Source organism: Panthera leo, chromosome A2 (assembly GCF_018350215.1).
Source record: "Panthera leo isolate Ple1 chromosome A2, P.leo_Ple1_pat1.1, whole genome shotgun sequence".
Taxonomy (NCBI): Eukaryota; Metazoa; Chordata; class Mammalia; order Carnivora; family Felidae; genus Panthera; species Panthera leo.
Genome location: NC_056680.1, coordinates 113,821,389 through 113,848,020, shown reverse-complemented (window position 1 = coordinate 113,848,020; position 26,632 = coordinate 113,821,389). Strand labels below are relative to the sequence as shown.

Sequence of the window (26,632 nt, the reverse complement as noted above, 5' to 3'; positions counted from 1 at the left end):
TGGCCACCCTATCCACCCCCACCCCATTGCTTTCCTTATAGCACTTATTTATGCATCCATCGACCGGTGTCGACTGGCTTTCTCTACTAAAACTTTAAGTCCCTTTCAAGATACTTTACTTAGGGGTCTTCTGTCCCTTGGAAATGTGAACAGTTACATCCTTCTCTATTACTGTCTGCGTCTCTATGCCCGTCTCCATGCCTGTGCCCATATGCACGCTAGTCTATATCAATTAAGAACATGGACTCTAAGGGTCACCTGGGAGGCTCAGTCGGTTAAGCGTCCGACTCATGGCTCAGGTGGCGATCTCACAGTTCATGGGTTCAAGCCCTGTATGGGCTCCATGGTGACAGTGTGGAGCCTGCTTGGGATTCTCTCTCTCCCTCTCTCTCTTCTCCACCCCTGCTCACACACACTCCCCCATCTCTCAAAAATAAATAAATAAACTTAAAAAAAATAAAAGAATACGGACTCTAAATTTCACCTTCCTGGGGTCAAATCCTTGTTCTGTTACTGTTAGCTGTACACATCTGGCAAGTTACTCAGCCCACCTATGCCTCACGCTCCTTATTTGTAAAATGAGGATAACAGTAGCTACCGCATAGGTTGCAGTAAACATATGAGCTCCTACCTGGAAAGGGTTTAGCAGAGGGCCTGACACATGGAAGGCTCCACGGAAGTATTTGCCACTATTTATTACCGACTGTCTTTCCTGCTAGAATGCGAAGTCCACAAAGGCAGAAGCTTTGCCTGCCTCTTTTATTGTTATATCTCCTCATCCTTACGTAACGGGGAGGCCCTCAGTTACCATTTGTCAGATGAATGAATAAATGAATGGATCACGAAATGAAAAGAACACAACATATTCCAAAAACTATTATCACCCTTTCACACTCCGTCTGGTAAGATTTATGTCGCGCTCAAGATGATTTGCTCCTGTTTAGTGTTCTCCTAGCCTCTAGGAAGGCGAGAACTAGATTTTAGTCATTAATGAATTCTTCTATCCCCAAACTACCCATCCCAGGGCTTCCGAGCTCGCTGGGCAGCCTGGTCCTGGGGGAAGTCCTACCCCTTGGTACTCGGGAGTCCTACTCTTTCCTCACTGAGTTTGGCTGCTTCCTCACACTGACATGAACACTGTTCTCTCCCACTCCGAGGGGAGTGGGAGGGGGTGCTTCAAGTGTCCTGTTTTTTTGTGTGCATCTGTGTCTGTGTGTGTATGAGTGAGGGAAGGCAGATGACAATGAGCAGCTCTCACAGCTTATCAGCAGCCATCTTCCCAGCCATGCCTCCTTTCCTCCTTCTACAGATGGTCTCTTCCTGGTTTCTGGCCTTACCTGTCTGGGCTGCAGAGAGATTTGGTCCTGGTGGAGCTAGCTCTCCCCAGGGCTCTGTGGCACTAGCCACTGTGCCTTCTGGACTTCCTAGCTAGTACTCTTGTTCCAGATATGCCCCAGGTCACCCCATTAGTGGTAGGAGTTGCTGCTTAGGCAAATGAACTTCCTTTTTGTTGAGGGGCTTAGAACCCCAAGCAATCACATTGAAGTTGAACCAAATTTGAATTGTGATGAATCCTTTGTCCTCTTTCTGCTGGCTTTCCTCTCTTTGCCTCCATGGGACGTGGCACAGCCCTCTGCAGGATTCCTTGGATGGGGGCACCTGGGTGGCTCAGTCAGCTGAACATCCCCCTTTGGCTTAGGTCATGATCTCACAGTCTGTGAGTTCACGTCCCACATCAGGCTCTCTGCTGTCAGTGCAGAGCCAGCTTTGGATCCTCTGTTCCTCTCTCCCTACCCTCCCCGCATTGGGCTCTCTCAAAAATAAGTTAAAACATTTAGAAAAATGTTTAAAATTGCATGGATGTAATTTTTTTTAATGTTTATTTATTTTGAGAAAGAGAGCGAGCAGGGTTTTTTTTTTGTTTTTTTTGTTTTTTTTTTAGGGACAGAGAGAGAGGGAGAGAGAGAACCCTAGGCAGGCTCTGTGCTGTCAGTGCAGCACAAACCCGAACTGTGAGATCGTGACCTGACCTGAGCCGAAATCAAGAGTCAGACGCTTAACTGACCGAGCCCCCCAGGTGCCCCACCTTGATGTAATTTTTATAGTAGGAGTTTGTAACCAGCCCACGGAACACGGAAGTGGCCCCCACATGTAGCAAGGGAGGGTTTGACCACTGTGTGGTCCCACCTAAATGAAGTGTTAGGGCTCCATCGCTTTGGGCGTTAAGGGTCCTGATTCTGTTCGGGGGTGTCCCGGGGCACCAAAGTTGAGTTCCCATGTGGAAGTTAGGTACGGATCAGCAAAGTATTGAGGTATAAGAGGTTTTCTTCTGCTGGAAAAACCACAGGCATCCTGCCAGCCCCTGTTGACAGAAGGTTCTCACCCCACAGCAAAGACAGAAATGATTAAATCGACTTTTCCGTCCATGGGCACAGGCTGGTCTTTAGATGTTGGCTTAGTGTTTAGGTTCATGTAGCCAGAGATGGAGAGAGCCCCTCTTCTCATTACCAGAGTTTTATACTATTAATTACTTGTTTCTTTTTAAAAGACAGTGAGAGATGGATTCTCTCTGGGAGAAAGATGTATAAAATTTTCTGCAATCAAAGAAAAATGGTTATTGGGGCACCTGGGTGGCTCAGTCAGTTAAGTGTCCAACTTGGGGTCAGGTCATGATCTTGCAGTTTCTGAGTTCGAATCCCGCATCGGGCTCTGTGCTGACAGCTTAGAGCCTGGAGCCTGCTTCAGATTCTGTGTCTCCCTCTCTCTCTGCCCCTCCCCTGCTTGGACTCTGTCTCTTCTCTCTCAAAAATAAACAAACATTTAAAAAATAGTTGTTAAAAAATAAAAATAAGATAAATATTAAAAATAAAAAAATGTGGTTTTTTTTCCTGAGGGACTATGCATCCCTGCTACTGTGAAATATTTCTATTAGAAATTAGAATAATGGTTATTTAGAAGATGTTAACAACACTGGTGCTTTGCCCTCTGCTGAGTTGTTTTTTGTTGTTTTTTTTTTTTTAAAGCCTGTACGGTGGAGAATCCCTGTTCTCCATCAGACTCCTGTCAAGAAGCAAACGGAAGGTCTTCCATGGGGAGCTCTGTGGATGTGACCTGGCCACTGTTTCCAAAAGGACGAGGTGACCCTACCTTCTCTTTAAAAACCAAAGTTCCCATCTGCAATGACATCTAATTTCAACTTTTCTTTCTTCATTTGGGGTCCTGAAAGGGGAAATTCTGCCTTCCTGTAGAAACATTACCCTGTAGCAAGCTTGCAAAATTCCTCAGAAGAGAGAAAAATGTTAAGTGATATTATAGAACCTGTCATATTTTTGTTGCTTTCTCATATCTTTTTTGTTAGGAATAGAAAATAAGATCGTAGGAACTCTGGTGGTCACGGATCCCCTGATGTGTTCTGTATGCGTTAGGAAGGTAAGTAAAATCAGGGAAATGGAACAGAGATAGATGGGAGAAGGGACTTCTTATTTTAGACAGGATGGTCAGCTATGAGCAGCTGATCTTCCTGAGGAGATCTGAAGGCAGTGCGGGACTGAGCCATGGGAAACCGGACAGAGGGGTGTAAAGGCAAAGGCCCTGAGGTAGGGAGGTGAGAGCATGGTGATCTCTGGATATGATTCCCCCAAGCTGGGGCCCTGAAGCAGGCCCTCCTCTCTCCAAATCAGGGGTCCTGGCCCCCATCTCTGACCTCTTTTCTTACTCCCGTGCCCTCCCCCAAGTCTCGTGGAAGCAGGGGTCTCTTCCTCTTCTTCTCTCTTCCAGACTCCATTGCTTTGGTATTAGCTCTGTACCTTGATCCTCCCTCCTCCCCACCCCTAAAATTTTAATTCATAAGGCCACTTATAGAAGTTGTTTTAAAAGATGAAATTGTTTCTATATCTTTTCATTTCAGCTATACCAATCCTGCTTCTCTGAGACAGTGTGAATGCCTCCAGCTGGCTATCTATAGTCACATACAAGGCAAAGGCTGGGAGAGTGGGACACAGAGAATAATAGCATACTGCCTTGACTTTTCCTGCTCCCAGCCCCCAGTCGCTGGAGATATGGTCTGCATACCTTTAATTTGTCAGATTTGCCTTCCAGAATCATGACCTGTGACTCAACCTTTTCCCAAAGCAATGGCTTTGTTCTTAGTCCTCATCCTACATGATTTATCTGCAGGATCTGACACGATGAGCCACGTAATGCTTCCAGAGACTGACTACCTCACAACTAACTCACTCATTGATTCAAAGCGCATACACTGAGCCCCAACCATGGAGAGGTGCCTATGCAGATGCTGAGTATGGAGGAGAGTCGCACACACACATTCTGTTCTAGGAGGAGTCACAGTCCAGTGGGGATGGCAGCTGAGGCTCAGGGGGAGCTAAGGGAGAGTGCAGGAGGCTTCCCCGCCTGGCCTGTGGTTGCTGGGAAGGTTTCCCTGGACCTCTGAGTGTGAGCGTGCTCTGCTTCTAATTTCAAGCAGCATTGGTCCTCCTGCCCATCCTTTCCGGGCCACCTGCCCATCTCTGCCATCTTGTCCTACTCTCTTGACTGGGCCCTTTATGTGACAGCTTTCCTGGCCACATTATCTCTCCATATTGTCTCCCTCACAGATTTTATCTTTTCTTCTGCTTCTACCATAGATAAATCCCTATCTCTGTCTCCAGTCTCTCTTTGGCTCCAGAGTCAGCCCTTGACTCACCTTGTCCCTCCAGCTCCTTACTTTTGGACTTTTGGAATCTCCTTCCTTTTGACCTAGTTCAGCCTCATTTTTGAATTGATCTTGACTAAAGTTTCCCTCCTGCTTTCAAAGTGCTGTTGGGAGAGACAGTCTAGCATAGGCATGGAGCATCCCTGCACGTTCCTTCTGAGTGTGTCAAGAATGCAAGGTCCTGATGGTTCTTCACCTAGGCCATCATTCAGGGTTATGTTTGCAGCAGGCAGCCATAAGGGAGGCTCCCAGACAGAGACCAGGCTTGTTTCTGCTCACTATAAAAACAGTGAATTCCCCAGCTCAGTGTTCTTCTCCCTTAACAGTGTTCTGCATGTACAGGCATCTTGGATGGGTCAGTTGTGTCATCATTATGGACTTTAGGGGCATAGGGAATGCCTGCAAATCAACACAAAGCACTGGCTACTTCTTTTGCCATATGTAATAAAATCTTTGGTCTCCGACCCAAAGGTCTCATGCCTTTTGCCAGCATCCATGGAAAACTAATTTGCAAGCTTGTGAGTACGGTAAAATTTCAGACCTGCACAGTTCTTAGCAGGTGTCACCTCTAAGATCCTAACTCCAGTGTACCTTCTGGTATTGCTAGGCAACCAGGTTGCTTCTTATTCCCTGAATGGCTTTTGAGCACTGGTTTTTCTCCATTATACCCTTTCTCACCATTGTTGGTCTGCTGCAACTCTCCTCTGGGTTTAATAGGAGTGTTCCCCACTCATTTCCTGTCTTGGCATTTTGTCCTTTCTCATTATTCCTGTGTAGCACACCTTCTGATGGCCATTAAGGACTAGATTAGAGAACAGAAGGGCCCAGAGAGTCATTCTATTTTAAATGAAAAATCACATGGATTAGGATACAGCTCTCTGAAACTCAAGCTGAGGTTGAATTTGCCATGAGAGAACTCCTACCTCTTTTTTTTTAAATTCTTTTTTAATGTTTATTTATTTTTGAGAGAGAGAAAGAAAGAGAGAGACAGAGAGAGTGTGAGCCAGGGGAGAGGCAGAGAGAGAGGGAGACACAGAATCCAAAGCAGGCTCCAGGCTCTGAGCTGTCATCACAGAGCCCAATGTGGGGCTCGAACTCACAGACCCTGAGATCATGACCTGAGCTGAAGTCAGACGTTCAGCTGACTGAGCCACCCAGGCACCCCAAGAAAACTTCTGCTTGTGATTGTAGACAGAGGATTATGATCTAGGCTCTAGGGAATAGTCATATTTGCCAAACCTTTTATTTGCACAATGGATTTTATGTAAGTAGTATTCCACCCATTATCTCCTCTCACCCTCAAGAAACTTGGGAGGTAATCAGGACAGGTAATCCCAATGTTGTTTTGAAGAGAACCATGACTGGAGGATTAAGTGACCTGCTCAAGGTCACACCACTAGTGAGCAGCAGGACTAGGAGGAGGGCCGGGCGTTTCTGATGCCTGACTGGGCCTTGCCTACGGAATCTTTATGACGGTTACATCATTTGGTGTATAGACCACTCTTTTTTTTTTTCTAACATTTATTTATTTTTGAGACAGAGAGAGACAGAGCATGCACAGGGGGAGGGCCAGAGAGAGAGGGAGACACAGGATCCGAGGCAGGCTCCAGGCTCTGAGCTGTCAGCACAGAGCCCAACGCAGGGCTGGAACTCACGGAGTGGGAGATCATGACCTGAGCCAAAGTCGGACGCTTAACCGACTGAGCCACCCAGGCGCCCCGGTGTATAGACCACTCGTAACCACAGAGTCAAAGACTGTGCACACTCAGATGGATACTATTAGTGTTTGTTAATTATAAGGAAATCTGAAGTATTTTGCCTACCTAGGGGCAAGTGAAATAAATTATTTTTCTTTATTTAAAATTTTTTTTTTTTTTTTTTTTTTTTGAAGGAGAGAGATGGAGCATGAGCAGGGGAGGAGCAGAGAGAGAGGGAGACACAGAATTCGAAGCAGGCTCCAGGCTCTAAGCTGTCAGCACAGAGCCCGATGCGGGGCTTAAGCCCACAAACTGTGAGATCATGACCTGAGCCGAAGCCAGACACTAAGCCAACTGAGCCACCCAGGTGCCCTGTGAAATTATTAAAAGTGATACTATGCATCTATAAAAAGGGAAGGCATTTATGTATTGATATGGAATGACCACTAAGAAATATTCCCTTTTTTTAAGATTATTTATTTTGAGAGAGAGAGAGAAAGAGAGAGAAAGAACATGTGTGTGAGGGGTAGGGGCAGAAGAGAGAGAGGGAGAAAGAGAATCCCAAGCACAGAGCCTGACATGAGGCTTGATCTCACACGAGATCATGACCCCAGCCAAAATCAAGAGTTGGACAGTTAACCGTCTGAGCCACCCAGGTCACCCAGGTGCTCTTCTTTTTTTTTTTCTTAAAGACACATTTATTCAGCGTCATGATCATACAATTACAGTTAGTAATCAACAGCATGGGTACAAAAACCAAAAAAATCTACATTAAAACCCTTTGTTGGAGTGCATTACACTTTCCACAGAATAGAAACTAAAATAAACTGTTATATAATTAGTCATGTAGTCCTCGGGTTTTAGCCCATACACGTGAATATTGTCTAAAACATGACTCCTTTGTGGCAGCTAGGCCCTGCCACCACCGTGCTTGGCTGAGCTCACAAACCTGTTGTAACCTGTAGCTTCCCTGTCACTTCTCTGGCTCTCCTCTCCTGCTAAGCTTCGTTTCCCGACAGTAATTAAAACCTTCTGCCACTGCCATAGCTACTGCTGCTGCTGGAACTGCCACAGCCACCTTGGTTTCTGGTTTGACAAAGTATTGGCCTCCACCACCATAGGGCACAGAGCTTCTGCCTCCAAACTTCCCTCCTTTCAGGGGTCCAAAATTTGAAGATTGATTGTTGTAATTACCAAAATCATTATAGCTTCCGCCACCTCCAAAATTGCTTCCATCATTACCAAATCCGTTACAGCCGTCCCCACTGCCACCACATCCACCACCACCTCGATTGCCACCAAAGCCACCTCGCCTGCCACCAAAGCCACCTCGCCCACTGAAGTTTCCCCCACGACCAGAGTTGTCATTCCCACCACAACCACCACCAAAGTTTCCAGGACCACTTTGACCTCTCTGGCTGGATGAAGCACCAGCCATCTCCTGCTTAAATAGGGCTCTCCTCACTTCCAAGCGTGGCCATTCACAGTATGGTATTTTTGAATGACAATCTTGTCTACAGAGTCATGATCATTAAATGTTACAAAAGCAAAATTCTCTTCTTGCCACTACCTCGGTCAGCCATGATTTCAGTCACTTCAGTTTTCCCATTCTGTTCAAAATAATCTCTAGGATGTGTGCTTCAGGGTCTTCTTTAAGGCCACCGACAGAAATCGTTTTCACTGTTAAGCGGGCACCAGGTCTTTGAGACTCATCTCTTGAGACAGCCCTCTCTGGTTCTACAACTCTTCCATCCACCTTGTGTGGCCTTGCATTCATGGCTGCGTCCACCTCTTCCACAATGGCGTACGTGACAAACCCAAAGTCTCTGGAGCGCTTGGCGTTGGATCTCTCATTACCACACAGTCTGTAAGCGTTCCCCCATTACTCAAAATGGCTCCTCAGACTCTCATCGGTTGGTTCAAAGCCCAAACCTCCGATGAAAAGCTTCTGCAGCTGTTCAGGCCCTTTGGGAGATTCTGACTTAGACATGACAGTCGTGGAGGGGAGATTTAAAGATGATTACTTAGCAGCATCCACAGGCAGAAAGGAGTAATCTGATGAACATAGCTCAGAAATATTCTTAATACTTATTATTTTGACATATTTTAAGACTAAAAAAGGTTCAAAATTTGTACAGAGTTCCTGTCTGCCAGGAACTCTCTCTCTTTACCCAGCTCCCCCAATAATAGCATTGTATATAACCATAAATTGACATTGGTACAATACTATTAATTCATATAAATACTTCATTTGGGTTTCTCAGAAAGTTTTAAATATCTGAGAGAGTGGGGGTATGGTATCCATCCTATTTATTTTAAAAGAGAGGGGAAAGGGTGCATGTGTGTTTATATGCTTCCATATACCTATAAGATTTCTTAAAGGCTATATAAGAAGCTAGACACATTGAGTTGCCTCCAGGAAGAACTGGATAGCAGCTCTGGATAGAGAGTATTGGAACCGTGTGTTCGTTTGTACCAATCTATCTATTTTTAAAAAGGGAATGAGGAAAGTTTTTATGTATTCATACAAAATAATCTCTGTTATATTTTTAAATGAAAAACACAAGGTAAATAAGTGTGTACGTATCCCATCTACAAAAAAAAAAAAAAAAAAAAAGAAGAGGGGGAGCTGTGTGTTTTCGCCTCCATATGCACAGATTTCTCTGGAAGGATAGGTACGAAACTGGTAACCATTGGTTTGCCTCCAGGGATTAAAATGGGCAGACAGAAGTGGGAGGGAGACCTTTTGTACCTCTAAATTTGTACCTTTTAAATTTAGACTATGTGAATTTATTTCCTTTGCAACAAAATAAAGGAAATTGAAAAAAAAATAAACCCTGAAATAAATTGCTTTTACCTTGTAATTTTTCCCCCTTTAAAATATTTAGTGGCTTTTCAGCTACTCTCTGGCTAAAATCCAAATTTCTTTACTTGACATTTAGGTTCTTTTTATAACTCGGTCTCATTATTTCCTGCCTGAAGCTTTCTGTTTCACCGACTGTGTTTTGTTTTCTCTCCTCATATGCACTTTTCTTTATTCTCTTCCTGCTCCCCAGCCATCAGAAATCAGCTCGCTTCTGGGACATTGTCCCCCAGTGGTCCAGACCTCTTGAATTTCTCTCTCTTCCAAATTCCTATAATGTCTTGTCTGCCCTACACATTTGGCCCTTCACCCATATTCTCTTGTCAAGGGTATGCATACTCTGTCCCCAAATAAGATTACCAACTTCTTGTGGGTAGTGGCTGAGTATGTGAGTTTTCTGAAATTCCCCTTTCCTGGAAGAGTCTTACACTAGGTTGATGGCCCAGTGATATTGACTAAATCTCTTCTTTGTAGCGATTTTATTCTATGCATATGCTTGCCTGATGTGCTTAAGAATTCCTGGCTGTATTGAGGCAATAAGACATTGTGTATCCATCCAAAAACACCCTCGCAGATAAAAGATAAAAGAGGATAAAGTATGAGTTCAAATTCAAGAAAGCACCTGGTGTTTGAATATTGATATATTTTTAAATATAACATTCCTGGGAAACAAGATACATGATAACATTTTTTTCTTTTGCATTTTGGCTCATGTATTTGGATGCGTTTTGGAAAACAGGCTCTATTTTCCTAGTAACCATGGTGAATTAATTAGCTTTTTTGATATGTTATGAACTGGTTCTTGACATCCTCATTTTCAGTAAATGGCAGAATTGGATTCAAGTCTTGGCAGGTCAGATCAGGGAGCTACATGACTTCTAGCCGGTCATAGTAACAGATATTTGTTGGGTTCCTTTCATTGCAAAGCATTGTATTAAGACTTAATGGAGACGAAGTGTAAAATAGATTCCTCCAGGAACTTCCACTTGATTACATGTTGCATCTGTCTGGCCCTTGCCCATTTGATGGCTATGCAGTAAGTGTAGCCAGTTGTCAGGAGGCTCTTCATAGGTAGCCTTGGAATTAGAGAAAAAAAATTATGAAGAAGATAGATCTTTGAATCTGAAACCCATAAGAATGAGGAAGCAAACAACAAACAAACAGTAACAGTATTAGCTTATCTTTGATGAAATCTTCACTAGACTCTGTATTTCAGCTATATTGTCTCTTTATCTTGACAGCAACTGATTAAGGCAGGCACTATTGTTACCCACTTTTGCAGATGAGATAGGAGACATGACCGTGATCACACAGCTGAGTGATAGAGCCAGGATTCAAGTGCAGAGATTTTGCCCCTGGGTCCCTATGTTTAATTTTGACTTGTTGTTATTATTTTCCCAAAGATTAGTCACATGGACAAGTAACTTACCAATATACTTGTCTTACTTTAACTAGATCATGAAATCCTCAAGTGGAAGGCTGTGCCTTATTTTCTTGTTTCTTCACACATAATTGTCTATGGCACAGGTTTCTGGACATTGTCTGAACTCAATATCCCAGAATGGAAAAATGCATAAAAAACAACAGTGGCTTATAAATGTGATGTTAATAAGACTATGATACTCAGATTTGAAATTAAACCAACTATGTAGCAGGCAGTGTGAAGTGGTACAAAGAACATGAGTTTTGGAGGACTGGAAATGAGGTCTGTGGAGTGCCTGGCACAGGGAGGTATCTGATACATGGTACTTAGTTAATACAGTGATACTATATGATTTAATCTTTCTCACACACAAACCTGTTAGGTAGCGTGTTAGCTCAGGCTGCCATAACGGAACACCACAGACTGGGTGGCTTAAACAACAGAAATTTATTTTCTCATAGTTCTGGAGACTCCTCCACATCCCAGATCAAGGTGCAGACAGGTGAGGCCTCTCTTCCTGGCTTACAGGTAGTTCCCTTCTCACCATGACCGTGTCCTCACGTGGACTTTCCTCTCTGCTTGCAGGTGGAGAGAGAGCTCTGGCATCTTTTCTAAGGACACCAGCCCTATCAGACAAGGGCCCCACACTTACAACCTCACTTAACTTCTTTTTTTTTTTAATTTTATTTTTAAAATTTACATCCAAATTAGTTAGCATACAGTGCAACAATGATTTCAGGAGTAAATTCCTTAATGCCCCTTCCCCATTTAGCCCATCTCCCCTCCCACAACCCCTCCAGTAACCCTCTGTTTGTTCTCCATATTTAAGACTCCCTTCTATTTTGTCCCCCTCCCTGTTTTTATGTTATTTTTTCTTCCCTTCCCTTATGTTCATCTGTTTTGTGTCTTAAAGTCCTCATATGAGTGAAGTTATATGATGTTTGTCTTTCTCTAATTTCGCTTAGCATAATACCCTCCAGTTCCATCCACGTAGTTGCAAATGGCAAGATTTCATTCTTTTTGATTGCCAAGTAATACTCCATTGTGTGTGTGTGTATATATCTGTCTATCTATCTCATATCTTCTTTATCCATTCAGCCGTCGATGGACATTTGGGCTCTTTCCATACTTTGGCTATTGTTGATAGTGCTTCTATAAACATTGGGGTGCATGTGTCCCTTTGAAACAGCATACTTGTATTCCTTGGATAAATACCTAGTAGTGCAATTGCTGGGTTGTAGGGTAGTTCTACGTTTAATTTTTTGAAGAACCTCCATACTGTTTTCCAGAGTGCCTGCACCAGCTTGCATTCCCACCAGCAGTGCAAAAGAGATCCTCTTTCTCTGCATCCTTGCCAACATCTGATGTTGCCTGAGTTGTTAATGTTAGCCATTCTGACAGGTGTAAGGTGATATCTCATTGTGGTTTTGATTTGTATTTCCCTGGTCATGAGTGATGTGGAGCATTTTTTCATGTGTCAGTTGGCCATCTGGATGTCTTCTTTGGAGAAGTGTCTATTCATGTCTTTTGCCCATTTCTTCACTGGGTTATTTGTTTTTTGGGTGTTGACTTTGATAAGTTCTTTCTAAATTTTGGATACTAACCTTTTTTCTGATATGTCACTTGCAAATATCTTCTCCCATTTCATCGGTTGCCTTTTAGTTTTGCTGATTGCTTCCTTCTCTGTGTAGAAGCTACTTATTTTGATGAGGTCCCAGTTGTTCATTTCTGCTTTTGTTTCCCTTGCCTCTGGAGAGGTGTTGAGTAGGAAGTTGCTGTGGCCAAGATCAAGATCAAAGAGATTTTTGCCTGCTTTCTCCTCAAGGATTTTGATGGCATCCTGTCTTACATTGAGGTCTTCCATCCATTTTGAGTTTATTTCTGCATATGGTGTAAGAAAATGGTCCAAGTTCATTCTTCTGCATGTCGCCATCCAGTTTTCCCAGCACCACTTGCTGAAGAGACTCTTTATTCCATTGGATATTCCTTCCTGCTTTGTCAAAGATGAGTTGGCCATACATATGTGGGTCCAATTCTGGGTTCTCTATTCTGTTCCATTGATTTGACTGTCTGTTTTTTTTTTTTTTTTTTTTTTTTTAAATTTTTTTTTAAATTTTTTTTTTTTTTTTTTTTTGGGACAGAGAGAGACAGAGCATGAACGGGGGAGGGGCAGAGAGAGAGGGAGACACAGAATCGGAAACAGGCTTCAGGTTCCGAGCCATCAGCCCAGAGCCTGACGCGGGGCTCGAACTCGCGGACCGCGAGATCGTGACCTGGCTGAAGTCGGACGCTTAACCGACTGCGCCACCCAGGCGCCCCTTGACTGTCTGTTTTTATGCTAGTACCATACTGTCTTGATGATTACAGCCTTGTAGTATAGCTTGAGGTCTGGGATTGTGATGCCTCCTGCTTTGGTTTTCTTTTTCAAGATCGCTTTGGCTATTTGGGGTCTTTTCTGGTTGCACACAAATTTTAGAATTATTTGTTCTAGCTCTGTGAAGAATTCTGGCATTTCATTTAACTTTAATTACCTCCTTAAAGGCCTTATCTCCAAACCCTTTTACTAGGGTCTTGGGGCTTCAACATCTGAGTTTGGAGGGAATACAGTTCAGTCCATAATAAGTAGTTACTTTTCCCATTTTACCAATGGGGAAATAGATATTCAAAGGAATGGTCCTGTTCTTCCATGAAGCCTGATTGTGTTGTCAGATATGTTGACTACTTGTATTTCTTTCCACGGGTTTTTTCCTTCTTACAACCAAAAAGAGTTCAACCACCGAATTCTTCCTTCCTTCCTTCCTTCCTTCCTTCCTTCCTTCCTTCCTTCCAGAGAGAGAAAGAGCCTGTGCACAAGCAGGGGAGGGGGAGAGAGGGAGAGAGAGAGAGAGAGAGAGAGAGAGGGAGAGAGAGAGAGAGAGAATCCCAAGCAGTCTCCATCTCCATGCTGTCAGTGGAGAGCCTGATGCGGGGCTTAAACTCACGAACTGTGAGATCATGACCTGAGCCAACTGAGCCACAAGGTGCCTTGCATCTAATCTTTGCTAAAGGTATTTTTTCTAAGAGTCTGTAGCATCTTTTCTTTGGATAGTGCTGTGAAACCCTGACAGTTTTCCCCCCTTATTTTCTCACTTTTATGCCTTCGCCTCTCTTGTGCTATTTTATAGTTAGATGAGACCACAGGGGTGATAATGTAATTGATTAGTTCCACTTTCTCTACATCACAGAACAGGAAGCATGACATAGCCAGGAGTGTCAGGTCTTCCATTCCCAAAGCTGGGAATGGAAGGTTGTTTAGCATACAACAGACTCTAGATGGCATTATCTTGTTTCCCTCTCACCAGAAACCATGTTATTCTCCCTCTGAAGGCTGTGAACATTATAACTCGATATTGTGTACTTCATGGCTTCTGTGTACTCGTGTCTTCTACTACTTAATGTCATCTGTTCTCTCTGTCTTATCAGTTTCAGTCAAATTGGTATTTTTTTTTGTGTCTTGAGTTCAAATCTCACTTAGAATCTGACCTGGTTCAGCCAGTCAAGCATCCCTTTAGGTTACTGACCAGCTTATGGTCTCATCACGTATATTACTCCAGTACAATGGAAACAGTTTTTTCATCTATCCTGCCTTGAAAGAAATGTTCTTTGCGAATATACAATGACTTTTCTTCTAATGTTGTGTTTATGTCTCTTCTATAAGGCAGTCTAGTGTTACGGTTAACATTCAAGTTCTGGATTAAGAGTATCTGGGTTTCGCAGTGTCTGGGTGGCTCAGCTCAGGTCCCAAGCTCATGGTTTGTGAGTTTGATCCCCACATCAGGTTCTGCGCTGACAGTGCATAGCCTGCTCGGGGTTCTCTTTCTCTCCCTCTCTCTCTGCCCCTCCCATGCTCTCTCTCTCTCTCAAAATAAATAAATATAAAAACTTAAAAAATTTTTAATTAAAAAAAAAGTGTCTTATTTTAAACTCTACTTGTACCACTTACGAGGTATAACAAGCTTGGGGAAATTTACTTCACTTCCCCATGCCTCAATTTCCTCATCTGTAAAATGAAGATGAAAATATAGCCTCTACCTCATAGAGCTGTGAGGATTCAAAGTTCAGGTGGATAAGCCCTTAGCACAGGGCATGCATATAGTAAGTGCCTGGTAAGTATTAGTTATTTCTAATTGATTGAAGATTTTTGCTCACTAGGAAGGAGAATGCCAGTTTTTGCTAAGGATATCTCTAATTATAAATTTACAAATCAGCTTTTAGATACATGCTCTGTGACACATGAAGTAGCATGATTATTAACGCTGTTATTTCCTGATGAAATTCATTCATCAATTTTACAAGTGTTTATAAATACAGTCATTGGGAATATAAGATTAATTAGACAGAGTCTCTACCTGTGATCTACTTGGGGAGATAGGCATCTAAATAATAATAAATCAACCTGAAAATGGTGGCACAGAGAAACAGAGAAAGTGTTCAACTTGCCCTAGACAGGGGCAGAAGCACGTCAAAGTAGATTACAGTTTGGAGGAGATACTTGATTGGCCCTAAATAAAGAACAGGGTGTGGGAAAGCATTTCTGGCAGAGGTAACAGCAGAGATGAGAGATAATATGATACTTTCAAGAACCCTGTAGGTTGTGCAATGGATCTTTAATCTTTTATCCTAAAGGCAATGTGGAGTCCTTGGGGGGGGGGGTGTGCTTTTGTTTTAAAATCTACCTTTATTGTTTTCCTCTTTTGATAAAAGTCGTATGTGCACATTATGAAAAGACAAGTAACACATTACAGAGGTATATGCATGGAAACTGAAGATTTCCAATAATTCCTTCCCTTGTCCCCTGAAATAATTATTACTACAAAGAGTTTGGAGTATATTTCTCTATTTTTCTTTCTCTCTATGCACACAGTAACAAATATATGGTGATTATTATTATAACAGGAGAAGAATATCTTCTGTGTGCTTTTTATATATCTTTCAATGATTTAGTATCAAAGTTTTTCAGCAGGATATTAAGTTTGGAGGGAAAACTGGGGGTAGGGTTGAGGCGCCAAGGCTGGAGAAAGGGAGGCAATCTCTGCCTCAATAGATAAAGTTGAGTTTCTGGACTTATAAATACTCATCAAGGCCAGCTAAGTCCCATGCTCCCTATGAAGTTTTTTTCTAATCATCTGAGATCACAATGCTAGCTCTCCCTCCTAAAACTTGTCCACTTTCCTCTCAGATGTGTATAATTTACTATGGAATTTAGCACATTCACATTGCATTGGAATCATCTGTTTACTCATCTTTTCTACTCAAACATGAAATTCTTAATGGCAATGCCTTTAAACAAAATCTTATATACCTAGCGCCTAGCATACAGTAAGCCTCAATGAATGTTTGATGAAGGCAAATGACTTTGGTTTTGTTCAGCCCAACTGGCAGAAATATGTATCAGGCATTTGGATAAAAAGATTAGAAACAGTTCCCTTGTCTGTAAAATGAGGCCTGTAATATATATTTTTTTCTTTACAAGAATTAGTAAAACAACTTTAATGCAATGCAATCTTAAATTCTTTTAAGGATTAAAACGAACTATTGTATTTGAAACACTTAACACAGTGACAGGTGTAGTAGTCACAGGTTATTGTCATGAAGATGAGCCAAATACAGGAAAAGCCATAAAGGCAGGGGGAATTTTCAGGTGTCATTGAGCACCTTCAGAGTTTGACAGAAAATGTCATAATGTATCTTGGGGATAATCTAGGAAAGCCTTCAGGGACAAGGACTTAGAAATCTCCTACAGCCTTAGAAATCCAGAAGTCCTGGAGTAGGATCAAAAGTTCAAATAACAACAGTGGTCAGTCAGGAAGCTAGTGAAAAAAAAAAATTGGGAACGCTGGCTACACATTAGAATCACCCGGGAAACTGATGGCAAAGCAATGGGCCAGCTCCTATCCTGAAGTAATCAGAATTTCCAGGAGTAGGTCCCCAACACGAGTATGTCTTTAAATTTCTTCAGGTGAGTCTAATGTGCAGCCAGGGGTGAGATCCACTGCAATTCTAAAACCAATGAGGGCAAGATAGGTGAACAGGTGTGTCATTTCTCACTCCTGCTGATTGTTGCAATAGTATTTGCCAGCTTCTTTGTAAAAGTGCAAATTTCCATGTGAAGTTACCCAAATTTAAAAATGTTGGCAAGTAATTTATAATGTTAAAACAAAGAAGAAAAACAACGAAACCCCGCGGGAATCAAAGAAAACATGGATAGTGGCCCAGTTGGCCACCAGTTCATAACCTCCCTTGCAGTTCAACCTGCGGGTAGAAGCAGCAAACTGATACTGAAAGTGGTTATTTAACACTTTGCCCAAGACTGCACAGCAAGTCAGAATGGGAGTCGGGACTAAAACATAGTCCTTTGGAATTTAGTTAATATCCCTTCTTTTTCAGGAGAGGAACACTTGGAGGTGCACAATAAAACATGGGTAAGGATAAAGTGCGTTCCAGGCTGAAGGAAGCCCCGAAGCACTGCCTCGGGCATCCCGTAATCAGCAAACCCCGGCGATTCCTAAAACGTAGGAAAGTAAAATCAGGACTCGGGGGGGGGGGGGGGGGGGGGGGGGGGGGGGGGGGGGGGGGGGGGGGGGGGGGGGGGGGGCGGGGAAGAACCAGACACGCATGCGCCCTCCACAGGTAGCGCCGCGGATAGGCGTCTTGTCTGGACAGGCGATGAATTACGACCTCTGCTGGCGGCGTCACGACTTCTGCCGTAAATGCGGTGTTTGGCGCGTGCGCGTCTTTCCTTTTCGGAGTCCCTAAGCTGCTGCTGGTGTTGAAGTGTTCTCAGTTCGCCGCTCCGGCTGTCGCCATGGTGAAGCTGAGCAAAGAGGCCAAGCAGAGGCTGCAGCAGCTCTTTAAGGGCGGCCAGTTTGCCATCCGCTGGGGCTTTATTCCTCTCGTGATTTACCTGGGTCAGTAGGAGGAGAACCTGGAAGGAGACGGGAGGGAAGGGTATGCGGAGGCCTTGCCTCCATTTTTGGCTTTCTAGGGCGGGAGACAGAAACCGGACCACGCCGTGCACGTCCTTTGATGTTGTCTAGTCAGTGGGGTCGGTCTAACCTGAGTTCAAGTTCTTGTCTGTACTGTTTTTTTAATGGTCTTTAACAAGTTTTTAAAATTCTCATTCTATTTTTACATCTATAAAATGGAGGTGACCTACCTTTGAGGATTGTTGGGAGAGTTAGGCGACCTGATATATTTGAAAGCGACCCCTCATTCTGTCATTAGGTGGGTTTTCCTGGCATTTGTCCTCACTTCTACAGGTGGTCCTAAATAGAAAGAGGCCTGTAGACCTCGTGGATATGCCCCTGTCCTGAAGCATGATTATGACAATAGTTTTTGCTTTCTTAGTTGCACAGTGAAGAGTTTGGATGATTTTTGTTAGGATCTCATTTTATAGGTGAGGGAATGGAATCAGAGAGAAATTTCTTTCGGAAGGACACACAGCTGTTAAGTGGGGAACTATGAACTCAAGTAATGGGGTATCAAGGCCCGTACTTTTTTTTTTTTTTTTTTTAATGTTTATTTATTTTTGAGAGAGAGTGCGATTGGAAGAAGAACAGAGAGGGGGAGACACAGAATCAGAAGCAGGCTCCAGGCCCCGAGTACAGAGCCTACTGGGAGGCTGGAACCCATAGACCAACTGGGAGATCATGACCTGAGCTGAAGTCTGAGGTTTAACTGGCTAAGCCGCCTAAACACCCCTTCAAGGCCCATACTCTTAACCACTGTGCTGTACTGCAAGCATTTAAGTACTTAGGCAAATATTGACACCTAGGGCTGTACATTGGGACTTTATCCTATTTCTAGTCTTGGATAGTTTTTTGTTTTTCTGGGGTTTTTTTTTTGTTTGTTTTTTTGAAGTATAGGTGATACACAATGTTATATTTCAGGTGTACAATGTGGTGGAAAGGAAAGGTTCCAGCTCTATCAGTTGAGCATACAGTTTGATATTTTCTAAAACTCAGTTTCACACTTTTAAAACCCTGTGATTTTAACAAGGTGCTGCTTCCTGTTTGTTTTAGGTGTACTGCATTGTTCAAGATAAAGTACGTTCACTCTTAGTCTTGACAGAGCCCTTAATTTTGCTGGATATTTTCCAGGTAGCTGTCACTCCCATTTCCCCATGCAATGTAAACCTACCAGTAATCTGGGGATACTTTGGTATAAAGACTTAAAAAGATCTTTTCCTACCTATTTTGAATGCTTTTTTGTTTGTTTTTAAGCATTATTCTGGAGTTTAGCAACTTTGTATAGGTGTCAAGGATTAGAACACATAGTTGTGATAGCCTGCTCTTACAAGCTGTGTACCCCCTCTTTCTCTGCCCCCCCCCCCCAACTTTGATTTAATGGTAGAAGGACCCAGTTTACTTAGTCAAACACTAGGACGAGCTCTCCTTTTAGCTAAGAAAGTTATGAGGACTTAGGTCCTTCCCCTTCTTTGTGCCTCCTTTTTCCATTGATGCATGTAGGGGGTCCTTTTTTTAGCTTGCACTTTGGACCCTTTGATTTCTTTGCTGCTCTATAAATCTTTATATCTATCTTTCGCTCCTCCCTTTTTTGTTTTGTGGTTCCTTTTCTATAGCTAGAAAGTTGTAGCTGGTTGCTACATTCTGTGTATCAAGGGCTTTGGTCCGAAGAGAATGCTTCCCTTACTCACCCCTCCCTCCCCCCCCCCCCCCCCCCCCCCCCCCCCGGAGTTTATTTTTCCTATTGTGCCCACTGGAGGTATTCTCTTTCTTAGCACTACCATTATGATGATTTTTCACCCTAGCTTCCAACTCAGGTTGACAGTAATGTTAGAGCTATCTTTTTAGTAATTCTTCCTTGTTAATCATTGTCTTTTTCCTTTCACTGTGTAGAAATTTAATTTTTTCTTTTCTTTTCTTTTTATTTTTTTAAATTTTTTTAATTTACATCCAAGTTAGCTTATAGTGCAACAGTGATTTCAGGGATAGATTCCTTAATGCCCCTTACCCATTTAGACCGTCCCCCTCCCACAACCCCTCCAGTAACCAGTTTGTTCTCCATATTTAAGAGTCTCTTATGTTTTGTCTCCCCCTGTTTTTATTTTTGCTTCCCTTCCCTTATGTTCATCTGTTTTGTATCTTAAAGCCCTCATAGGAGTGAAGGCATGAGATATTTGTCTTTCTCTAATTTCACTTAGCATAATACCCTCTAGTTCCATCCGTCTAGTTGCAAATGGCAAGATTTCATTCTTTTTGATTGCCATGTAATACTTTATTGTACATATATAGCACATCTTTATCCATTCATCCATCGATGGACATTTGGGCTCTTTTCATATTTTGGCTGTTGTTGACAGTGCTGCTATAGAAATTTAATTTTGTGTCCAACCTAGTTCCCAGGCAGTTTCTTTTTCTTCTCCCCCTCAGCTCTCAGTAAAACCTAGAACTGTGGATTGAATTTAGGTTTAAACATAACTTTTAGGGCTTCAGGGAGTACATGGGAATATAGTGCCATAAAATAGAACAGTGGCATGATGATAATCTGTTTGGACATTAACCAGTAGGAAGATTTTAATGAATTACCTATTGGAAGACAATTCTCCATGGTGTCTTGAATTTCTACAAATCTTGTGAGTAGAGATTCTGACCACCTTTTGTTCCATATTTTTAAGGATGTTTGTGGAGTGAACAGCCTTGGAAAACAGTATCTCCTTTTAGAGCAAAGGGGAAGCAATGTCACTACCCATCACAAAAGACTGTGTTTCCCTAAACTCAGGGTTCATCTAAAAATGATGATATTCTGACTATACTTATTGCTAGGAGTAATGAACTGTCCTTTGTTTTTGACTCACGATCTTGTGTCTTCTACCAGCATCTGTGAAACTGGCAGTCTAGTTTGTTGTCTTGAAAATGGGGTAAAATTTCATACCACTCACAGTTCTTGATGCTTACTTTAATTTTAATCAATAAATTAGATATATGTTATCCAGTTAATAAATATATTTTAAATGGTAAAAGGTTTATTTGATCATGCTTGTAACAAGAGTGTTGACTTAATTAGATTGTTAAACAATAACTTGGTGTTTTCTCCTGTCTTTTTATTTCCAGTCTTTGATTGCTTTATAAAAAGAGGTTTATCAAAAAGAGGATAAAATAAGATATCCTCAATTGTTTTTTTAAAAATTGAGTTTTTTAAATATTGTTTAAAAAAAATCTTAAAAAAAAAGCTGAGCCTGGGTTGCTCAGTTGGTTAAGGGTCTGACTTTGGCTCAGATCATGATCTCCCAGTTTGTGGGTTCAAGCCCTGCATCAGGTTCTGTGTTGACAGCTCAGAGTCTGGAGCCTGCTTCAGATTCTGTGTCTCCCTCTCTGCCCCTCCCCCTCTGTCGCGCGCACATGCTCTCTTTCTCTTTTTCTTTCTCTCTCTCTCTCAAAAATAAACATTAAAAAATTTAAAAAAAATTCATTTTGTTCTTTGTAGTCTTTTACCCAGTATGATGGTAGTCGTGGCACCTTTTTTTAGTAAAGACTAATAATGAAAGTGCGTTCTAAGGGCTACGTGCTAATTGTGTGCTAATAATAAGGATAAGGTTATTTGTCCTCCTTATTGGTTAGTCCTGGACATAATCTCATACCCTAGTTAAGACTCAAGACTTCTATAGCACACAGGTAACTTTAGATGGTGCTAGTAGATGTGGATATCATTCTAGCCTACCCTAGGTTGATTTGAAAAGAAAAATTCTTGATTACAAATGTTTTGTCTGCTACGGTTTTAATTGCTATTTATTCTGTTTCTCTCTCCTCTCCCTTTCCCTCCAGGATTCAAGAGGGGTGCAGATCCTGGAATGCCTGAACCAACTGTTTTGAGGTACTGCTCTTACAAATAAACATTGCAGGGCAAATGTTCATCTGTTAGCACTGAATCACTAGGAAGCAAGAGTTGTAGTGGTAGGCATTGTAAATGGAGCTGTACTAGTCAGTACAGTTTTGGGCTGTTGGGAAATTGCAGCAGTTTGTAGACCAGTCTAGCTTGTGTTATCAGGTAAGTACTTTCTTTCCCCTTCCTAATTTGATTTTACTGTACTGTGTTATAATCGTAATTAAATGTATTTAAAAGAAAAAGAAGTAACGTATCATCCTACCACTTTGAAAGGTGAATAAACTTTTTAATTAGCCATATTTCTGTTTTCATTCAGCCTTTTATGTCATTTTAACAAGAATACATAGGATTTTATTTTCTTCACCTAAAATTAAAATTGATGTCTCATATTTTCAACTTGTTGATCACTTACCATTTAGGTTTTCAATTTTCAGTAGTTTATATAATAGTATAGTGAACATTTTAAGAAAGATTTTATAGGTTTTGATTTATTTCCTTATAATAAATTCTCAAGGGAGTAAGTCTAAGTGTATGAACATTTATGGCTCTGAAAATGCATTGTCAAATTTCTATGTCAGAAAGTCTTGCCAGTAGTGGATAAGCACTTGTGAAAACTTCACATACCCACAGTATACATGTTTGTGTACTCACAAACGTATGTATATGTTCACACATGAACATACAAATATACATCTTCTGTATACAAGTGTGTATTTATATATAAAGGCAGAATCTGTAATAGGCAGGTTTGCTGTAAAGGACTGATAATTTGTGGCATGATGATGACCAGGGTCTGTCCGGGTGCTGCGTGATTTCATTTTGACTTTCTGTCTTACAGATATTTCTTGTGGATTGCTCTAACAGACTTTTCACTGGCTATTCTAGGTCTTCTGTTCCTTCAAACTCCTACTCTAAGCCTTTTTTTTTTTTCCTAGAATGGTCAGAAAATAATAGTAATGTCTCTAACAGTCACCTACAATGCATTAGCCACTGTTTTAGGTGGTTTATTTACAGTGTCTGTAATTGTCACTTCAGTACTTGAGAGCAGGTCACAGAGTCGGTAGGTGGTGGAGTGTGTCAGTCTCCAAAGCCTACACTCTTTCCACTGGGCCATGTGGGCTCCCCCAGATAATCTTACCACTTTTCTTAGCACACTGCCATCTGATAACGAATTTCCTTCATCCCCTCTACCTTACCAGCCTCTCCTTTCTCACTGGAAGGGGTTTTTCTTATAAGTTTCCACTGTATATGCCCTCAATTTGTCCATTTCTGCAGTTACTCTCTTCTTCCCTGATAAAGTTCTTCAATAAATGGTCTTCACTGCTGTTTTTCTTCACTTTGCTCTCCCTTTAACCATTTATGGTTTGGCTTAAAACTGGTTTCAAATGGTCCCAACGAAGTTGATTTTTTCTTAGCCTCTACATTTTGAACTATGAAATGGGGACTTGAGGTAATGTATCTGCTATTTACTAGCTGATTGAACTCAGACCAGTTATTTTCACAGGGAAATACTAACTACCTTAGGAAGCATCAGAGATGGGATTGCCTGCTCACGCTGTGTGAACATTTTCCAAGTACTGGAAATTACCATCAAATACCTTTTCCCAAGAGGCCATTAACTTTTCTAGGGTGATGTTTCCTCTATATAAATTGTGTATAATATCTGCTTCATAAAGTTTTCATGAGGATTGAATAAAAATATTGTATATGAAGTATGAGTACTTGGCAAGTAATATGTAAGCAATATACTGTTAATAATTTTTAATCTTTTCTGTGTCATCTTCTTTACTTCAGTTCTTTATCATGTGAGAACTTGGTCTAGCACAAGCTACTGCATGCTTCCCAGAATAAACTATATTTTTGTGCCTTTGCTCCAGTGCTTGTGCTCCCTCAGCCTAGAGTGCTCTTTCCCTTGTTTCTACTTGATGAAAACCTATGTCTAGAAAAGCCCAGTCTCAAATGTCATCACTTAAATCTTTTCCCCCTTCTCCTAGCTGAGACCTCTCCATTTTTTTGCATTCCCATAATATTCTTTTGTGTGCATCATTCTCTGCCTTATATTATGCTTGTTGCTTATTTAAAGTACGTCTTGTCCTATAAGTACCTAAAGTAGTTGTCAACAAGAGTCGAATTAATTAAATGACGCTGACCTCTTAGTGGCTTTTTGGATAAGAATTGATGTAGGATTGCTCTTGTGGTAGGACTTTTAGAATGGATCTGCAAGCTGGGGTAAAGCATGTTATGTGCCCCAGGTCAGGTGATAGAGGATCCAGAGATGGGAATAGAATGTGCTCTTCTGTTGTACTTCTTTTTGGCTTCAATTGTCCCACCAAGAGTTGACCCTTCACAGCTACCACAGTCTGGATGAAGCAATCAGCCCCTGCTCTTTCATTTCTTTACCATGTGTTGCCTTAGTGCTCCTCTCTCTTTGCTGCTCTCTCATTCTTTTCTGTCATTAGGGACGTCTTCTGGTTTCCTTCCAGGGATATTTGTAATTTAGATAAGAATTGGTTGAGGGCCTGAAAAGGGTTATTCAGTTAGAGAATTTCATATACCGTGCTGCTTGTGCTATGGAGGCCGACAGAGAGACCTTCCTGTGTTGCCTGTACTATACCCTGAAAGGAACAGAATTAGCTAGGATTTTTATTAATGTAAATGTTTTATTAATATAAAATTTGTTCATTAATGTCAAGTTTATATATAAATTTATTATTTTTTAATGTTTATTTTTGAGACAGAGACGGAGCATGAGCAGGGAAGGGGCAGAGAGAGAGGGACACAAAATCCAAAGCAGGCCCCAGGCTCTGAGCTGTCAACACAGAACCCGAAATTTATTTGTTATAATGCTTATATATAGTTCATGATTTACTGGTCTGTTTCCCTTGCTAAGTTATAGGGTTCCTAGGGATTAGGACCATATTTATTTTAGTGTCCTCTTTCACCCAGATGGTGCATTATATGTGGTCAGCAAATGTTGGTTGATAGGAGTCTATATTCAAAATGCAGTACTTTAATAAACACAGAGCAGTAATGAGTAAAACACTTAGGCAAAATATATGAACACTGAGGTTTAATCAAGAGGATCATTGTTCCCATTATCTGTGTAAGGCCAAGGAAGATTTTCTTTTCTCTTTATTTTGGATACTCCTTACCATAGAGGAGTAGCCCTTAGTAGTTGAATAGTTTTTTGTTTTTTGTTTTTTTAATTTTTTTAATCTTTATTTATTTTTAAGGGACAGAGACGGGGCATGAACAGGAGAGGGGCAGGGATAGAGGGAGACACAGAATCTGAAACAGGCTCCAGGCTCTGAGCTGTCAGCACAGAGCCTGACATGGGGCTCAAACCCACAAACTGAAAGATCATGGCCTGAGCCAAAGTCGGATGCTTAACAGACTGAGCCACCCAGGGCTCCCTTGAGTAGTTTATTTTTATATCTTAAGTGTATGCAAAAATCCTTGGGGCTTAATGGAAAATTTTAATACACTTTTGAAAATTGGAAATAGATGCATGTTGGTTTTTTTTCCCAGGCAAAGGGAAATACTTTTTAAAAATAGAATGTTCAAGTTATCATTTTGTAATGTGATTTCATTTAACGTGACATATTACTAGAAATCACATTTTTAATCAGCAAGGCATAGAAATAAAACACCTCAACAAAAACAAAACAAAACAAAACAAAAAACACCTTTTGTCTTCCTCCAGAATCCTCTTAGGAAATAGTTTAGAAGTTTGGGCAAGTTAGTGGCTGGAATGATTGAGGTAAGAGTTAGTTGAGGCTGAAATGGAGGCTAATAATTGCCCCTGGGATTTGTGTGGTACAAAGGTTAAGAGCACCTGGGTCACATCCCACTCTGCTGCTTAAGTTAGGTAACCATCTCAAAGCCTTGGTTTCCATGTATTTAAAATAAAGGTCATAATTGGGAGTTGTAAACTTTCCACACAGTAGTGACCCATAGAAAGCATTCAGTAAGTGTTATTTTCAGCTTTACTGAGATGGTATCTAATACTGATGCCATTTTGTATTGTGGGTTCATCAGTCCTTCATGTTAATGAAAATTATGAGTCATTTATCTTTTGATTGATCTCAACTTGTTTTCCTCTTTGTTTATAATAGGTAACCACACTGAAAAGTAACAAACCTGTGTTTCTTTAAATATATGTCTCTATGTTTGATTTTTTTTTTTTTTGGCTCGGTGAGATTGATCCTTGTCTTAAAGTATCTCTGATTTTGATAGACGAGTAAACACAAACATAAATGTATAAAATCTTCTAGTTCTTAAACTATGTTCAAGTTTTGTACTTTGGGGTTTAATTTATTTCTCCTCTTCACAAACATTTTAGCTTACTTTGGGGATAAAGGTCATCTGGATTTGGAAGCAATCAGTGAACAGGAACAACATGGAAGGTGTGCGCTCTGGCTGGGATGAGAGATGGGACATCGTTCAGACATTCGCCAGTTGAATGGCACAGGGCTCTTCTCAGATGAATCGGTGGCAGTGGAACCTCTACCGACTTATTTATCATAGACTGTATCTAAATAAATGTTTTTAACAATGTTATGTCTTGAGTCCTTATTGAATTGAATATAATGGACCACTAGGTAAAAATTTGGCCTTTTGTACTTTTTCTAAACAGTGAATCTATATCTGTGTCTAGATGCTACCTTGAAAAATAAAACTTTCGGGGCACCTGGATGGTTCTGTCGGTTGAGTGTCCAACATTTGATTTTGGCTCAAGTCATGATCCCAGGGTCGTGGGATTGAGCCCTGCATCCGGTTCCCCATTCAGTGTAGAACCTGCCTGGGATTCTTTTGCTCGTTTCCTCTGTCCCCTCCCCTGCTTGCTCGCTCTCTTTCACTTTCTCTCTCAAACAAATAAATAGAACTTTCAAGTTCAATCCTGGCCATTCACTTAACAAGGGGGTTCCACTTTCCTTTTGCATTGAATTAATAACTCCCTCTGGCGTGTTCTAAGGTAGTAAAAGTGGAAACAGTTCTCAGTTTTGTGACAAAATGTCCCTATTTCCTGCACTTCATTGAGGTAAAATTGTCAT

General features: G+C 41.4%; 1 protein-coding gene and 1 pseudogene across 1 annotated transcript; one reads left to right on the top strand and one right to left on the bottom strand.

Moving 5' to 3' along the window:
* Window positions 1-7,312: 7,312 nt before the first annotated feature.
* On the bottom strand, window positions 7,313-8,398 carry LOC122213191 (annotated as a pseudogene).
* A 9,059-nt stretch (window positions 8,399-17,457) lies between these two features.
* TOMM7 (translocase of outer mitochondrial membrane 7) lies at window positions 17,458-26,138 on the top strand. The gene is made up of 3 exons (XM_042919967.1): window positions 17,458-17,641; window positions 21,518-21,566; window positions 25,921-26,138. The coding sequence occupies exons 1-3, from the start codon at window positions 17,539-17,541 to the stop codon at window positions 25,934-25,936; spliced, it is 168 nt and encodes a 55-aa protein (XP_042775901.1). The 5' UTR covers window positions 17,458-17,538; the 3' UTR covers window positions 25,937-26,138.
* The last annotated feature ends 494 nt before the right edge of the window (window positions 26,139-26,632 follow it).

Coding starts and splice junctions, on each gene's coding strand:
- TOMM7 (XM_042919967.1), top strand. CDS start 17,539: ATGGTGAAGCTGAGCAAAGAGGCCAAGCAGAGGCTGCAGCAGCTCTTT. Junction 17,642..21,517: donor TCCTCTCGTGATTTACCTGG/GTCAGTAGGAGG, acceptor CTTTCCCTCCAG/GATTCAAGAGGGGTGCAGAT.